The sequence below is a fragment of the Hoplias malabaricus genome, chromosome 8 (assembly GCF_029633855.1).
Source record: "Hoplias malabaricus isolate fHopMal1 chromosome 8, fHopMal1.hap1, whole genome shotgun sequence".
Lineage (NCBI taxonomy): Eukaryota > Metazoa > Chordata > Actinopteri > Characiformes > Erythrinidae > Hoplias > Hoplias malabaricus.
In genome coordinates this window covers 3,676,140-3,693,773 of record NC_089807.1, presented here as the reverse complement: position 1 = coordinate 3,693,773, position 17,634 = coordinate 3,676,140, and the positions used below count along the sequence as shown (strand labels likewise).

Below are 17,634 nucleotides of genomic sequence, written 5' to 3'. Positions count from 1 at the left end.
TAAATCACACAGAATTACCCACATAGACTATTCCTACAGATTTTTTGGTCTGTCCTGATATTTTGGTTGTAACGGTAATTTATTAATGGATTTATTTAGTTTTTATGCAAATTAAATATATTGTAAATTGAGTAAATATTTGTTTGAAAACAAATTTTCTATTGTTTTTGGATCTTTTCTCAGTATTATTCTGGGATATTTTTGTATTGACCTTACTTGCAGAAATGTATTTATGAATTCGGTAGTGAATGGATGAATGCATTTCAGGCTGCTTTTATAGAAGGAGAGAAAGGAAAGTACAGAAGTAGAAAAACAGTAAAAACATTAAAAGAACTGTAAAATAATAACTGGACATTCTACTTTATTAGACTGTATATTTTAGAATTTGGGGCCGGTTGCACAAAAGTTTTCCTTTTAAGTATGACACTTAAAGCTTAATTCCTCCTAAGCTGAGGGTGTCACTTAAGGGTGTTGCTCATTCATTCATTCATTGTCTGTAACCCTTATCCAGTTCAGGGTTGCGGTGGGTCCAGAGCCTACCTGGCGCAAGGCGGGAACACACCCTGGAGGGGGCGCCAGTCCTTTGCAGGGCAACACACACACTCACACACTCACAACACCTACGGACACTTTTGACTCGCCAGTCCACCAACCAACGTGTGTTTTTGGGCTGTGGGAGGAAACCGGAGCACCCGGAGAAAACCCACGTGGACACGGGGAGAACACACCAAACTCCTCACAGACAGTCACCTGGAGGAAACCCACGCAGACACGGGGAGAACACACCAACTCCTCACAGACAGTGACCCGGAGGAAACCCACGCAGACACAGGGAGAACACACCACACACCGTAGCATAAAATTGGGGAGCAATCATTAACTGCATTGCAGCAGGAAGAGCACAGCTACGGAAAGTAGCATGATCCAACTTGGGACGATTAAACAAATTATTGATTGACTTGCCAATCAAGTCTATCATTTAAAATGATCTGCTCATCATTAAGCGTATCCAGTGGGTTCTACCAGGTCGCAGAACACTCTCCTCGGGATACATTCATTTATCGCCATGAACTGGACTTGAAGGAAAATGAAGGTGTTTTGTGCAACTGGCCCTTGCACTTTCCACACAGTTTCTCCACTTCAAGGCTTCAGTTGTCACCAATGTATATTTTTCCATATTTGTTCACAATAATAGTAGTGGAATTTCTGCCAGAAGATAGAGTTGAATCCAGGTGTTCTAAGTGTAGGGTATTGGTGCTATCAAATTTCTTTGCATAATGCATTATTACAGATTTTGCTATAAAGGCTTCACACTCATGCATTCAAAGACAAGGAGGGGTCATGTGACTGCCTTGGAGAGGATGTATTTTCTCAACGGTAGAAAACCTTCCTATTTGTTTACATGGTGTTATTGCTTTCCAGGACCATGTTCGAGCTGCTATGACATGTATCCGGTTCTTCACTCATGGTGCACAGTCGTACCTGCAGTTAGGGGAACAGCAGCGATGGCTGGTTCGGGCCAAAGAGCATCTGAAAAATTACCTTCAGGAGCAGCAGAACCGCAGGAAACCCCACTTCACTTCTTCTTCTTTCAGGAAGAAGATGAGCTCTAGTGATGTCTCCAGGTAAGACTGCAACACACTCACACCTCATGGTCCTGTTTATTTATTTTCAAAACATGCTTCTGAAGTGAATATATATTTAAATTTTCAAAAAGACTTTGGAAAATTAAAGTACTCACTACTAAGAAATTAGTGCTCAACAACTTACTTAGAAAAGAAACTGGACCAAACATAAAAGAAGTTGCTATTGTTCTAAGAACAATCGACTGATCAAAGTCAAGACCACAACATCACTGATAGTGTTTGGGAAATATTTTTGGGTTATGGTACAGTAACTAGCTTAACATAGGTCCCAGACCCCTGCAGGAGTTAATCCACACCGAGCACGGAAGCATGGGTGGGTGAGTAGATGAGGCTAATATACCACTGTGTCATCACAGAATGTTAAATTTATTAAAGGACTATTGCCAATGATGCCACTATCATGGCAGTGTTGCTTCTGTGCTGTGAATGGCTCTAATGAAGTGGATGGTGAGTGGTTGCTAAGGCTGATCTTCTTTTTGCATCTTTCCTACCCTTTCCTAGTTGCCATGGTAACAAGGCCTGTTATGTAATGTCTTTGTTTTTTCTTTTTTTTTCCTCAGACATATGAATACCATTGAGCTGCAGCTAGAAGTGACACGTTTCTTGCATCGCTATGAAAGCTCCTCCCCCTCCAAATCAGCAATAAACCCCACCCCTGCAGGGAGCAGTTCCCCACCCACTCTCTTTGGACCAAGCCCCATGAAGGTGGATGTGGCTTGCAAGGTAAACTGTAAAGAAACACAAATGGGATACTGAAAAGTGGAACATTTATATTAACTGTCCATGATCGTTTCATCAGAAACAAAATTATTTCTGAAAACTTTAGCAATTGAACGGCAATTGAATAAAGAAATCAGCTGATGTCTGTAGTTATATGTGTGATTATCAACTGTGATCAGATTTAAGAATCAGAACTTATAAATAACAGTTAAATCTGTTTCATTTCCTCAAAAAAATAAAACGGCTCAAAAATAAAAAATAAAACAGCTCAGTGGAAGTCCATTTTTAACTTTTTTAAATTTGTGCTAAAATGTTTGTTTTTCTACAGGTGATGTTGGGGGGCAAGAACATTGAGGAGGGATTTGGTATTGCTTTTAGAGTTATACAGGTAAGAGAAAATGGAGCTGAAGAGACAGTTTCTCCAGCTGAATTTGATTTCAGACTAATTTTTTTATTAAATTTTATATATAGTTTTTTTTAATTAATAAATTTAGTTTTATTAATAAATTAATAATAATGTGCCTGCGACTCTGAACTGGATAAGAGGTTACAGATAATGAATGGCTAATAATTTGAGTGTGTGTCGCCCTGTGAAGCACTGGCGCCCCCTTCAGTGTGTGTTCCTGCCTTGCGCCCAGTGATTCCGGGTAGGCTCTGGGAGCACTGCGGCCCAGAACTGGATAAGCGCGTAAAGATAATGAATGAATGAATGAAATGGTCTGTTTTAAACTGAAAATTAAATAAATGCAAATCTGACTTACTCAGTACAGTGTATTTTCTGACTCCTAATGTTTTATAAAAATCCTAAACCCTCAGGATTTCCACTTTTTTTTTCATTTATATTTTTCTTTTTTTCCTCCCTCTCCAGGATTTCCAACTGGAGGCTCTTGCAGTGTATGTGCGTGTGGGTCAGCGTTTGGTCAGGCAGAGGCAGTATCAGGCCATCCGGCAGCTGCTGAAATGTGTGGGAGAGTCAGGAACAGCCACCAAGAGTGACTGTGACACTATCATCCTCAGCTGTGTGTCAGCCGCAGAGAAATGCCCTGCTGATGTGAGTTTCCTTTCTGTAAAGAGTAAAAACACACTGACCTCAGGCTTTTTATCTTATTTATTTTTGGCATTGAGAAAGTCTTTTATCAACAGCAATGTCAGAAATGGTGTAAGTACAAAAGATATCTTACAGTTCTCTGTCTATTTTACCTGTAGAAATTAGTATTACGGCAATGGTCCAGCTACAGATGATGCTTTTCCACTGCATGGTATCTACACTACTCAACCGTTCTCGATTCTACTCGCTTTTTTGGTACCTGGTACCTGGATTGTTATTCCACTACCCTCCACAGTGGGGATGTCGTAAACAGGAACAGATCATTTTGGAAACCATGACAATGGAAACTGTATTGTTAATCGTTGTTTACTCATTGTGTATTTGCAACATACAAGACTCCGGCTTGCAGTGCATGAGTTAAGATCATCAATATAGTTTTACGTTAGTAGTCGCACCATCCGGCTCTCTCTAGATTCTTTGGGCACCAATCCAAGAACATTTGATCCTCTTCAAAAGAGCACAGCTTAATTTTAAAAGCTGCTATTGTGAGTCTGATAAAACCAAATGTCATCTCTACTGTAGAGTTGAGTAAAGCAGTGTAGGTACCATGCAGTGGAAAAGCACCTAAAGTCATATTTACACCCTCATCTCAAATGTATTTATTCAGTCAAAACAGGCCTGTGTCTAAAGTTTGATTCTTTTTGATTTAAAATTAAACAACCAAAATAATACATTAATAGTCACACTAAAGTGCACACCTGAGTCATCTGTTACTGCCCGTAAAATCATATAGATTTACTCATGTGGTTTGTGTATTTATGACAATTTGTTATCGTTTAAAAAATGAAAAAGGCTACAGAATGTGCTGGAACCAGCAAAAATGTCTGAATAAAATTGTCTGTTAAATTCTTTAAATTTAAGGTTATTTTTGGATGAACTGTTATGTTAAAGGCAAATGTTGACTTTGAAAGAGTAATGCTTCATATTTAAATATGCAACAAAGTAAAATGAAGCAGCTGACTAATAAGTAAAGCACTTTTGTTTTCAATAAATATCCATAAAGAATATAATTCACATGTAGAATGAGTTTTAATAACAAAAGCCTTTCCATTGTGTGTATCTATGTGAATAAGATTGCAGATTGTAGGTGATCACTCTTTTTCTGAAACATAAAGTGTAGCCATTTAGTAGGAGTGTTTAGATAGAGGTATGTTCTCGACGCTTTGTGTAATTTGGCAGATCTCTGTTCTCTGTCCAGGCCAAAGAGTTGGAGTCTTTGATTTTAGAATCTAAGACAACAGAGACTAAGGTAAGCTTCCTATGTGCCTTTATTCATCATGAATTCCAGTCTTGCTTTTCTGATTATCATATTAGTGTCACATTAGGCCAAATAATTTAAACAAAATTATCAGATTTGTGTTTGATGCTTTTGGAAATCATTCCTTTTCAAGTTTTATCAACAGGAGATACTTAGCGTGAGGAGAGTTTATTAGCATAATTAGCAGTCATTGTTCCCCTTCTAACAAGTTACAGGAGTTCAGAAAGTCTTGGAGGATGTATTGATCTAGTAAACTAGCCTCCAAACTTGTCACAAACTAGTGTCCATCTTTGCACACCTTTTTTTAATTTATTTTTTTATTTACTTTTTTATACTATGCACAATAGATCTGAATATTGGAATACATTGTATTAGGCACTTTCCCACTTTAGTCTAACTTAAATTGGATACATATTTTGTTTAAATAAATAAAAGAAATAGAAGAGGAAGAGAAAGGGTACATGAAATAAATAGATGCAGAATAAAAGGGTAATACCAAAGAGATGGTTGGTGTAGGGTGGATCCAAAAAACAGGTGGGTGTGACAAGAAATGGACTTAAGCTAGTCTTTTGATGGAGCTCAGATTGTTCTCAAGTTGGGTTGCAAACAGTTCCAGATCCTCTGATCCCAGGTCCACTGTGTGAAATGGCAAAATGGCTTAATTAACACCTGACTGGAGATTATGATTTGGCAGAACAACAGAGTTTGTTTTAATTCTGTGCATTAAAAATATACTTCCTACATCTCTAGATTGCTAGCTAGCTTTTTTTTATTACTTACCATTGCATATCTGTATTTACTTTGGGTGTAGCCTTGTTATAATGACAGTAATATCTACATACTAATTGAATAATCTCATTGATTTAATTACACCCTATCTAATACAGTTGAATCACCAGATTCATATAAACGGATCAGAAAAAGTGTCTCTAAACTCACATCTCTGTTTTTGTGTGTAGATAAAAGCATATCTCCAGTGCAGCAAGCTGAGGGCTGCGTATCTTTTGTCTGTGAAGCTGGAAGTGGTTAAAGCAGCACCGTTTGTGCAGAATGTTCTTCAAGCTGCTGAGAGCTCAGGAGATTCAGTGATGCAGGACATCTGCCGCCAGTGGCTCTCTGAGCATCAGATGTCACAGCAGAGCCCTGGTAACAACAGGTAGCCTACAGCAATGACTGCCAATGAACTCCAACTCCCATCAGCCCACTGGCACACAGAGTTGTGTCTTGATTGGATGATGTTGGATTGTGTTGGATGCTGCTTTTTTTTTTTTTTATCTTCCTTCAAGTAAATCACCAATGTGCCATCTATGTCACATGATTTGGTCAGGGGTCAAACCCCTGAAAAATGATCAAAACTTAGTCTTTTATCTACACTTCTGAAAGTATTGCAACTTCATTGATTTCTGCTACGTTTCATGAACCAGTGTTGCACAATTACAGTTGTATGCCAAAATCTGGACACCCCTGGGTTATGTGTTTTGCGCACCATCTACATATGTTAACATGTCTTTAAAGGGAACAAACTTATATAATATTTTTTTCTGCGAACTAATAGTTTATTGGCAGATTGTTTGAAATTATCATCTAAAAGGTCAAATATTTTTTACCCTTGGAATTTGATGGATTTTATTTCAACTAATTTTGGAGCGAAGCGGCACGGTGGCACAGCCACACAGCTCCAGGGGCTTGGAGGTTGTGGGTTCGATTCCCGCTCCGGGTGACTGTCTGTAAGGAGTGTGGTGTGTTCTCCCTGTGTCTGCGTGGGTTTCCTCCGGTTGACTGTCTGTGAGGAGTGTGGTGTGTTCTCCCTGTGTCTGCGTGGGTTTCCTCCGGGTGACTGTCTGTGAGGAGTGTGGTGTGTTCTCCCTGTGTCTGTGTGGGTTTCCTCCGGGTGACTGTGTGTGAGGAGTGTGGTGTGTTCTCCCTGTGTCTGCGTGGGTTTCCTCCGGGTGACTGTGTGTGAGGAGTGTGGTGTGTTCTCCCTGTGTCTGTGTGGGTTTCCTACGGGTGACTGTCTATGAGGAGTGTGGTGTGTTCTCCCTGTGTCTGTGTGGGTCTCCTCCGGGTGCTCCAGTTTCCTCCCACAGTCCAAAAACAAACGTTGGTAGGTGCAAATAAATGTGCTGGAAGGCATGAAGGATGTGTTCACACATTTTCACTTAGAAAGTCGACAACATGTGATTTGATGGGGTGCCCAAAAATTTGCACACAACTGTATATGAGAGCACAGTTTTTGTCAGTAAAGAAAAGTTTACAGAAAAGTTCAAACATGAGCAAATTCACATGGCTCATGCTAAGTGGAGGTCAGTGTCCAGTTTACAGAGTTCAGAGCAAGGGCTGCTAGCATTCACTCTGTAAATAAGAATATGAATTTGAAAGTATATTCTTTGAAGACTATTCACGATGTCAGAGATAAGTAGCTCTGTTTCAGGTTGATTAAACGATTGCACTAAAGATATCCACTGTCCACATGTCACAGGAAAACAATTCTGTTCTACATCTGTTCAAATATTTCAGCATTTCAGATTTATCGCTGTTTCTGCATCGACGTCCGCAAAACAGGGCTGATTATTCAGTTATATTCACACTGTATGGCTAGAAGTTTGAAATGAAGCATTTTGATGGCTTCTCGTTAAACAGCTTCTAATCTGGTAATGCTTTACACTAGATGTTGGAACACTGCTGTAAGTGACAGTAACATTAATACATCTGTAAATACAGAGTAATCAGCAGATTAACAGGTGTGGCAGATAGAGATCTGGCTGAGAAATGCAGGGATTACCCTTTTAAACCTTCTTAAGTCTTTCAGAATCAGCCTTTCCAGTGTTAATTTCTCTTGTAATATCCTACCTCAGGTGAAGTGGTTTCTTTTTTTGCATTCCCAATCAATCATAAAGACTGTGCTTCTACAGAATTTAATATTGGACGTACCACTATATATAACTTATTTTGGCCCTTGTGTATCAAAAGGCTCAGAACCTCTGTGTGTAGTGCAGTTTATTATTTACAATTTATACAATTTATACATTTACAGTTGGACAGACCCATGTTTGTCCTAATCATGAAAGTAATATGTTGTACAGTTTAGGGAGTTCTTCAGTATTTGTTAATCTGTATCTGTCACATCTGTAGCACACTGCCATTTACCACAGACAGTTCCTTGGTCATATTTCCCAGATCATATGGACGAGCTGAAAACTTGCAGATTCAAAACACACGCCTAAAATAAGCCAGTGGACAGATTCTGAAGCGGATGCTCATTGGCTACTGTTTTAAGTGTCCTTGAGTACATGTAGCAGATAGGTTAGGCTGAGTATTCTTTAAAAGGGTATTTCCACTTAATTTTTGCTTAATTCTATATTTTAAAGAAAATCATTCAGAATTCTTTAATATAAAATGTTTGATTTATAGCAAATCAGATGAAATCAGATTTATTTACAGTGCTGGTAATGGGAGCCAGTTGTCTCCATGTCTGTAGCCCAAGTAGCCATTTTATTTACTATCCTCTTTCATTAATGAATGTAACATAATATAAGTTTTATATTAAATGTTGAAGATGGTTTTGCTCACCTTTGAAAACATTCCATGTACTTCTCTGGCAGCAATGCCTTCATAAACGCTTTGGCTTAAACAGCATCTGTAGATGTCTGGTATCTATTTACCACAGTGTCCATATAATTGAGCATTTCAGATCAAACCACTGATTTTTGTTTACATTTTTGCCATTTAATTTGTCACTAAAAGCCTCCTTAATTTATGACAAAAGACCTTTAGTGTTATGAAATGATGGTGTGTGCTCTGAACAGTCTGCAATTGAAACAGTGCTTTCCCCACAATATGAAAGGGAACTGGATGCTACTTGATGCTGTGGGGATTAAAGGCATGATAAGGGATCCTCTGGCCATCGCAGAGACTTGAATAGCACACATAAAATGCTCTAATACTAATAGCCAAGCCTACTTTAATATATTTCCATGATGTAATGTAAATAGTTTTTAAGAAATAACGACTGTGTCAGAAATTATGTGCACTGCCTTTAGATGTCACAAGCCAGCCATGTACAGTGTATCTGTGTGTGTTTGCACATGTATGTCAGTGTGAATGTAAAGAAGCCACTTTATTTCATGTATTTCTTCTTGTCGGTGTGTTTCTTTATTTGTATGACCGTAGTGATTGTGTGTGATGTGAAGTTTTTACGGTCTCTGACACTTTCTGTAATTCTTTCAGGCCAGTCATTCTTTGAGCTCAAAATGATTTTCAAATGAGAATCCACATTTAAGGAATACTTCAGCAGTGTTCAGCCTAATCTCTGGTGTTTACTATGGTGAATCAGTTCAACACATTGCCTGTACTTGAATTTCCCTGTGGAAAGAATAAGAAATCTGCCAAATACAGGTTAATTGTCTGTGACATGTTCAATATTTTGTATTCAAATTTTTAAGGAAAGTCCAATGATATGCCTTTCCTACAGCCACCAGACACAGTGATGCCACATAGCACGTTATGTTTATTGTCGTTTATCAGTTAAATCCACAGATTATTTATTACAAATTATGTATCGCATAAAGTTTAGACTGAGGATGAGTCTAAAATCTGTAAGACAGACATACAAATGATAATCATCTGATTTCACCCCTCCTAATGTTACTAGCCTGTGTAACTTGTAAATTAGTGAATACCAAAGGCGAAATGAGTAAGGATGTATAGTTTTGTTTAATTAACCATTAGGAGTACAAAGGAGTTTAAATTCATTATTTCCTATGCGCTCTGTTTGATCCTCTTTGCCCTGATCAGAACAGTGCTTCTAGTCTTGGGAAAGCTTTCTGTTCTTCATTTTTAGATAAAACCAATTAGCACTTTTGCTAAAACATAAGATGCATGCTCTACACTGCCCCCTGCTGGAGTGTAGAATTTAGAAAGCTCACAGTACTTGACTATGAGAATGTGTAAGAAACAAATCAGTTTTATTCTTCAGTATTACTTTTATGACTTTGAATTATGACTGAGATTAGGTTTGAAAACACTGGATTGTTCCTTTTCAGTGAGGTTGCTTTCACGTGTAGCTCGATCTGTAACCTGGAGACTGGTACTTAAGTGTTTTTTGGGATTTTGTTTTTTTCTATTCACACACTTGCCTTAAATCAATTTGTGAATGGGGGGAAAAAATAAGCTTTACAAGGGACTTCATTTGCTTTGGCTCTGTACACACAGGCTGATAATGATAGAGAATTATGTGACATCTGAATTACACTTGTTTACACTGTGTATGCACTAGGATTAATTTAGAATAAATAAGACTGTTACACTGCTTCATTGAATGCAGTTGACTATTTTTTTTTTTTCTGTCTTCATTTTGAAACAGTTTGCTATAAACGCGACATGGCCAAATATTTGTGGGTAACACAAATATTCAGTTTTTCTTCTCAAATGAAGCGTATTTATTGGGAATATTGAAATTTGAGTGTGGTGAATACACATGGTTTACCATTTCTAACTAGGTGTGTCTTTTGGTATTTGAACCGTAAGAAAATACTGCAGTCATGACATTTTTTTTTCACACAATATATATTCAAATATCGGTCTCTGGTCATGAATGTAACAGTAGTAAAAAGGCATGTTCATGTCTGTATAAAAACCGTAGCACAGTTCTAGGCAGCTGCAGTGTGGAGCTGAGGAAATGGAAACAACTCAAATCCAAATTTAAACTTCTTATAAATAAGAGTGAGAAATGTAATTCACAATACAGTGGTCCATAAACTGGATCATTTCTGAACTCTGTTCAACCTTAAAGTGGTGGGCAGTGCTCAGCAGCAGGTTCTTACACACACACACACACACACACACGCGCACGCGCACGAAAACACATTTGGCAAGTGGTAGAATGAGGTGAATAAATGCGCTTGGTCTAAAGCACTATTTAAGCTGGATTAATTTTTGTTAGGTAGATACATTTATATTATTATATATTATATATATTATTATTGATTCCTTTTAGGTCCACGGGTCGATGTCGTTAGTGTGCCTTTAACACAAATGTGTAAAAAGGTTCAGGATCAAATATTAAGTTTGGGCCGAAAAAACAAAAACGAATTGAAAAAAGTGTTGGAAATGTTTTAATATAGTGCATCAAAGATATTTCCCTGTTCATGTTTTCCATGACGTGAGCCCTTTAAGTGATTACTATCTAAACATGGGGCATTAATACGGTACACATCTGCAGTGTGTGTGTGTGACCATTCAAATTAAGGGTGGCTGTCTGTGATACACCAGATGTAAACATCCAGGCTCTTACCCTATAATCTGTCGGAGTGGCAAACTTAATCTCCCAAAACACAACAAAAAAACTAATCCAGCTCCAGCAGTGCTTTAGATAAGATTATAAAAGCAGGGAAATTGAACAAATGTGTGATTAAAATGAGGTACATATGTTTTAATGTGGCTCAGACAGTGCAGGAGTGGGGAAAACTGAGAAAAAAGTGAAATTATTTCAGTCCCATTCAATGCCCAGAAGCTCACAGCTAACGTCCCACAGCTGGCGAGCAGTTTCTTCACAGCGTCCCTGAGGAGCGACTGATGCAGGAGCACAGTCACTGAGTGAGAGAGGGAGAAAAAGATTGTAGTCACCATTTCTCAAAATCACTATGTTAAGGAAATGGTTTATAAACCACATTTATGTTTTCCCTAATTTAATAAAACCCCATAAACAGCTTTTCATACCTGAAGTGTTTTCCTGAGATGGAGCTCAGCTCCTCTGCGACAGCACAGTAGATGGACGTCTGTGCTCCTTCTCGCTGTGTTTTCAGGAACATGGAGAAGAGTGTGAACAGCAGTGACATCACTGTGGAGTGACGAACGAGCTCGGACTTCACCGTCCCCGGGTGAACAGAGTTCACCGTCACGTTTGAACCTAACGTGTTCAAAAGGTTATGTGGTTGGTGACAGAAAAGTGAAGAGAACATCGTTATTAGGACGTATCAGATTAGATTAGAACTTGTATATTGTTGTATTCTCAATATACTTTATTAGAAATGCCTCTCCTCTCTTCTCTCAACAGACGAAACTGTAATTTACTTGTTGACGCAAGTGTGTTAGTCATCCTCTGTTGCTTTGTGACACCATCAGGTTGTAAAAAGCACTATACAAATAAATTTGTAATAAATCTTTCACAGAATCTCAGAGGAACCAAGAGAAACTATAAAAGAGAGGAACCAGATCACAAAGGTCCTGTGTTGTCTGGATGTTTGTGTAGTGGATTACTCTCCATCTACCAATAATAATGATGTTTTCAAAAACACCCAGAACAGCAACACACTAACACGACAACGTCAGCGTCACTGGTGGGCTTTGAATATTTAACCAGCAAAAGTAGAACAGCTCTCCTAATGTCACCTGTGAGCCTGCGGGACAGTTCCCTGGTGAAGTGGATGTTGGCCAGTTTGCTCTGGCAATAGGCGAGGCCGCTGTTGTAGCTGCCCTGGCTGTGAAGGTCGTGGAACCGGATCCAGCCAAAATAATGTGCAAAAGAGGAGACCACCACTATCCGGGCTGGGGCACTGCGCTTCAGCAGACCAATCAGCAGGTAGGTCAACAGGAAGTGACCTTAGAGGGAGAACGGTAGTTAGTCATTGACTGGTTAGGACTTGATTAGGTACCATAAGTGAAAGATTTAAAGGGAACGGACACAATGGGTATTTAAATGGCCGTTGTCATGATTTTCTTGCTATTTATTTGTAGGTTTATGTACCATAAACATAAGGAGTGCAGTTATGCTCTCTTAGATTCTTTCCCAACACCTAGAACATTGCTAGCTAAAGTTAGCATCTGAAAGCAGTTAGTGTTAACCTTCACCCTTTAAACTTGGTAGCATTATGTAATGTTATGGAAAAAATGCATTGCATTATTAAGATAACAATAATTAAAGATAATTCCCTCCACATCTTGAAATAAGAAAGAACTCTGAACTTACCAAGGTGATTGACGCCCAGCTGCATCTCAAAGCCATCTGCCGTTTTCATATAAGGACACATCATCACTCCTGCGTTATTAATCAGGATGTGTAGGTGATTGACCTCTGAGAAAACGAGAAATAAGAGGAGGGTGAACTAGAAATTACCAGTAAAACATCACTTAATATCAACTCTGCCCAAAGATTAGTGCAATCAATATCAGAGATCAACTGAAATTAAATAAATAAATTGTCTGCTGTGGGCTTCCCAAAAACTGTCTCAGGAAAATTCGAAACATTTCTAATAAAGCTAATGTGTCCCAGTACTAATGATTATACAAATATAATATTTCATAATTTACTGCAGCACAAATTTTTTTGTGTGTACCTCTGAGGAATCTCTGAGCAAAGGCTCGGATGGAGCAAGTGTCGGCGAGGTCCAGCTCCCGAACCTCCACCTTAGCTCCACCCACCCGCCTTCGGATCTCTGCTGCTGTTTCCTCACCTTTCTCCACATCCCGACAAGCTAGGATCACCCTTGCACCTGCACACACACACACACACACACACACACAGGCTCCTGTCTGGTTATTTGCATCAGGGTTTTTTTTAGATGATTTTAACATACTGTACCAATTAGGAGACATTCATTCATTCATTCATTATCTGTAACCCTTATCCAGTTCAGGGTCGAAGTGGGTCCAGAGCCTACCTGGAATCATTGGGCTCAAGGCGGGAATACACCCTGGAGGGGGCGCCAGTCCTTCACAGGGCAACACAGACACACTCACACATTCACTCGGAGGAAACCCACACAGACACAGGGAGAACACACCACACTCCTCACAGACAGTCACCCGGAGGAAACCTACGCAGACACAGGGAGAACACACCACACTCCTCACAGACAGTCACCCGGAGGAAACCTACGCAGACACAGGGAGAACACACCACACTCCTCACAGACAGTCACCCGGAGGAAACCCACGCAGACACAGGGAGAACACACCACACTCCTCATAGACAGTCACCCGGAGGAAACCCACGCAGACACAGGGAGAACACACCACACTCCTCACAGACAGTCACCCGGAGGAAACCCACACAGACACAGGGAGAACACACAACACTCCTCATAGACAGTCACCCGGAGGAAACCCCCGCAGACACAGGGAGAACACACCACACTCCTCACAGACAGTCACCCGGAGGAAACCCACACAGACACAGGGAGAACACACAACACTCCTCATAGACAGTCACCCGGAGGAGACCCACACAGACACAGGGAGAACACACCACACTCCTCATAGACAGTCACCCGGAGGAAACCCACACAGACACAGGGAGAACACACCACACTCCTCACAGACAGTCACCCGGAGGAAACCCACACAGACACGGGGAGAACACACCACACTCCTCACAGACAACCACCCGGAGCAAGAATCAAACCCACAACCTCCAGGCCCCTGGAGCTGTGTGGCTGCAACACTACCTGCTGTGCCACTGTGCTGCCAAGTGTATAACCAGTGTTAAATTTTCAAATGTATTATGGTTCTTTATTTTGTATAAAGTAAAGCATTTGTTGTAGTGTATAGGGTTATGTTTACTCTCTTACCCCGTAAAGCCAGGTCCAATGCGGTTTCTTTCCCGATCCCGCTGTTTGCTCCTGTAATCAGTGCTGTTTTCCCATCCAAGCGTGCTGTGCAGAGACATACTCCACCTGCTGCATATTTCCTACACAAACACACACACACAGGTATACAACAGATCATTGGTATTTTTAAGCAAATGCTTGAATCATGATCAGCTTATAACAATGGTATAAAAGACAAACATATACAATATAAAAAGTGCTTTGACTTTCATACTTCTTACCTGTGGTTTTAGGAAAGCTGCTGAGATTATACTTAGTCATTGACTGAATTGTAATCTGCCATTAAACACATTATTTAATTTAAGATATGGATTTTTCTTGGTTCAGAGGATAAACGCTCAGACCAGCATCCAAGTACCTCTGAATACTTTGTATGGAACATTGTGGATTATATTAGATTGGGCGGAACGGTGGGACAACAGTAGTGTCGCTTTCACACAGCTCCATGGTCCTGAGGTTGTGGGTTCCAGTCATGAAGTGACGTGAGGAGTTGATGTGTTCTCCCTGTGTCTGCGTGGGTTTCCTCCAGGTGACTGTCTGTGAGGAGTGTGGTGTGTTCTCCCTGTGTCTGCGTGGGTTTCCTCCGGGTGACTGTCTATGAGGAGTGTGGTGTATTCTCTCTGTGTCTGTGTGGGTTTCCTCCGGTGACCGTCTGTGAGTAGTGTGGTGTGTTCTCCCTGTGTCTGCGTGGGTTTCCTCCGGGTGACTGTCTGTGAGGAGTGTGGTGTGTTCTCTCTGTGTCTGTGTGGGTTTCCTCCGGGTGACTGTCTGTGAGGAGTGTGGTGTGTTCTCTCTGTGTCTGTGTGGGTTTCCTCCGGGTGACTGTCTGTGAGGAGTGTGGTGTGTTCTCCCTGTGTCTGCGTGGGTTTCCTCCGGGTGACTGTGTGGAGTGTGGTGTGTTCTCCATGTGTCTGCGTGGGTTTCCTCCGGGTGACTGTCTGTGAAGAGTGTGGTGTGTTCTCTCTGTGTCTGTGTGGGTTTCCTCCGGGTGACTGTCTGTGAGGAGTGTGGTGTGTTCTCCATGTGTCTGCGTGGGTTTCCTCCGGGTGACTGTCTGTGAGGAGTGTGGTGTGTTCTCTTTGTGTCTGCGTGGGTTTCCTCCGGGTGACTGTCTGTGTGGAGTGTGGTGTGTTCTCCATGTGTCTGCGTGGGTTTCCTCCGGGTGACTGTCTGTGAGGAGTGTGGTGTGTTCTTCCTGTGTCTGCGTGGGTTTCCTCCAGGTGCTCCAGTTTCGTCCCACGGTCCAAAAACACATTGGTAAGTGGATTGGCTACTCAAAAGTGTCCGTAGGTGTGAATGAATGTGTGAGTGTGTGTCGCCCTGCAAAGGACTAGTGCCAACTCCTGGATGTGTTCCTGCTTTGTGCCTAGTGATTCCGGGCAGACTTCAGACACCTTGTGACCCTGAACTGGATAATCGGTTACAGACAATTTATGTATAATCATATATAATAAGTTTTCATTGGCTCACCATTCAGATGCTTGAAAACAAGAGCTGAACAGGATAGAGGACATTGACTATTTCCTCTGTCTCATGAACTGAAGTAACTAGAATGGATTTGTAATTTTGTGAGTATTCATAAAATAATGCAGAGCAATACAAAAGTCAGGATCCACACAAACATTGTAAGGCAATGGTTTAAAATACATTTTTTTAAAGACCACCTTCAGTTAATACTTTATGTGCAAGAAAACGAATCATGTGTGAAATAATCATTTATTCTTTGAAACTCTGTTTCAAAGAGTGTCTCAAACTAAATTATTCAGACAGCCGGGGTTTCTTATGTGGAAACTTGGAGTGTGGGGCAGCATCCGAGTCGCAGCCAAGAGGCGGAGGGGTGGGTGGAGTCAGGGGCGGGGATAACATGCATATTCATATATTCTATATTATTTCATAGATTGTTTTCTTCGATTAGTCAGATGGAATGAGGCATTTATGGAGGCAAATTAGGTAAAAGGAGGGAACAAGTTATTAAAAGGAGGGAATATTTTGGGCGATTAAATAGGCTGTTTTCTGCTATGTTGACCTTTCCGGGGTTCCTTATTTATCACAGAGTTATATTTTCCGGGTTTTTTTTTTGCACACCTTTGAAAAAAATCCTCTGCCTCCAGATGGTATGACCTGGGTTTAATTTCCATATGCAGCGTTCTTTAACCAATAAGTATGCGCCTATTACATGACGGCATTAATAAGCGCCGCCCCCGGCGAGCTCCTATTGGTCACTTTGATAAACGGATCATCTTCAGCGGAGGCGGTTTCTAATAGTGGACAGCACCGTTCAGCTGTAGGAACGACACAACCTCACTCAGTAAAGCATTACATATATACAAACACTATGAGATGTTGTATTCTGATGGATTTTTATCAAATATAGTGTTACTGAAAAGCTAATTTAATCAAGGGTTATCTAAGTAAGTCCACGCATCATTAACTGTTGATTTACAAACTATTATTTCAAAATGTTTCGCTTAAACGCATATTTAAAGCATATTAGCTGTCCGTCGTGTTTATCTAATATTTTTAAAAAGCCCCAATCCAACCAGAAACCTCAGCTTACCTGATGTGGGTGGACAGCAGTCTCAGTATCAGAGCCACGACTCCAAATCCCGCCACCACCACTACGAGCATCATCATCAGGAAAATGCAACAGCAATAATAACAACAAAAAAAAAAAACGAAGAGATCTCAAGCGTCTTCTTGAAACACAGTCTCTGTAAAACCGTGTTTCTGCTGCTGATGGGATGATGTGAAGCTGTTTGGGAGCATTGGTAACGCCTACTCCTCTCGCGCTCAATGTGAATCATGGGATTGTAGTTTTTTTTCACAAATTTTGTAGTTTTAAAAATGTAGGTACCACATTTTTATTAGTGGCTACTTTCCCGTACCCTTGTACATGAGCTTATGGACACTTGAGGCCTCTAGCTTTGAGCAGTACTGTGTTGACAGTGTGTTATGTGATGAGTTCCATCAATTATCTTATGGGATAAACTAGAGTGGTGTTTATAATCCATAGCTAATTATACAACATCAGCACCTGGCCTCATGTTCTATCGGGGACTAATGTTCTAATGGGTGAATGCCATTAAATCCAAAATAGCAGTAATATGTAGACAACTGTGCTTTTTACCCATATTATGTGAAAATTACTATGTTAACAACAACAACAACAAATATTGGGCAACAATCAGAATGCATTTGTAATATATACCATGTGTTAATTTTGAATTTTGACATAATACTTAATGCATTTGTTCATGTATGCATTTTGTTAGCATAGAGGATTCATTTTAATATATG

General features: G+C 40.3%; 2 protein-coding genes across 2 annotated transcripts in view; one reads left to right on the top strand and one right to left on the bottom strand.

Moving 5' to 3' along the window:
* Positions 1-9,861, top strand: part of zfyve26 (zinc finger, FYVE domain containing 26) — a 34,024-nt gene extending 24,163 nt beyond the window's left edge. Inside the window, exons 36-41 of the mRNA XM_066680014.1 lie at positions 1,423-1,625; positions 2,207-2,369; positions 2,695-2,754; positions 3,235-3,417; positions 4,673-4,723; positions 5,692-9,861. Of these exons, the coding sequence (XP_066536111.1) occupies positions 1,423-1,625; positions 2,207-2,369; positions 2,695-2,754; positions 3,235-3,417; positions 4,673-4,723; positions 5,692-5,892 (861 nt within the window). The 3' untranslated portion in view covers positions 5,893-9,861. The remainder of the gene's footprint in view (positions 1-1,422; positions 1,626-2,206; positions 2,370-2,694; positions 2,755-3,234; positions 3,418-4,672; positions 4,724-5,691) is intronic.
* Positions 9,862-10,189: 328 nt separating this feature from the next.
* rdh12 (retinol dehydrogenase 12) lies at positions 10,190-17,090 on the bottom strand. The gene is made up of 7 exons (XM_066680016.1): positions 16,895-17,090; positions 14,299-14,417; positions 13,066-13,221; positions 12,699-12,803; positions 12,122-12,331; positions 11,450-11,639; positions 10,190-11,322 (listed from the first exon to the last, which is right to left on the bottom strand). Exons 1-7 carry the CDS (start codon positions 16,969-16,971, stop codon positions 11,220-11,222), a joined length of 960 nt encoding a protein of 319 aa, XP_066536113.1. The 5' UTR covers positions 16,972-17,090; the 3' UTR covers positions 10,190-11,219.
* Between the last annotated feature and the right edge of the window lie 544 nt (positions 17,091-17,634).

What these genes read in the sequence shown, in the direction of transcription:
- rdh12 (XM_066680016.1), bottom strand. Translation starts at nt 16,971, where the DNA reads ATGATGATGCTCGTAGTGGTGGTGGCGGGATTTGGAGTCGTGGCTCTG. An exon ending in CTGCTGTCCACCCACATCAG is followed by an intron (nt 14,418 to 16,894) that starts GTAAGCTGAGGT and finishes GTGTTTGTGTAG; the next exon opens with GAAATATGCAGCAGGTGGAG. An exon ending in GCTGGGCGTCAATCACCTTG is followed by an intron (nt 12,332 to 12,698) that starts GTAAGTTCAGAG and finishes TCTCCCTCTAAG; the next exon opens with GTCACTTCCTGTTGACCTAC.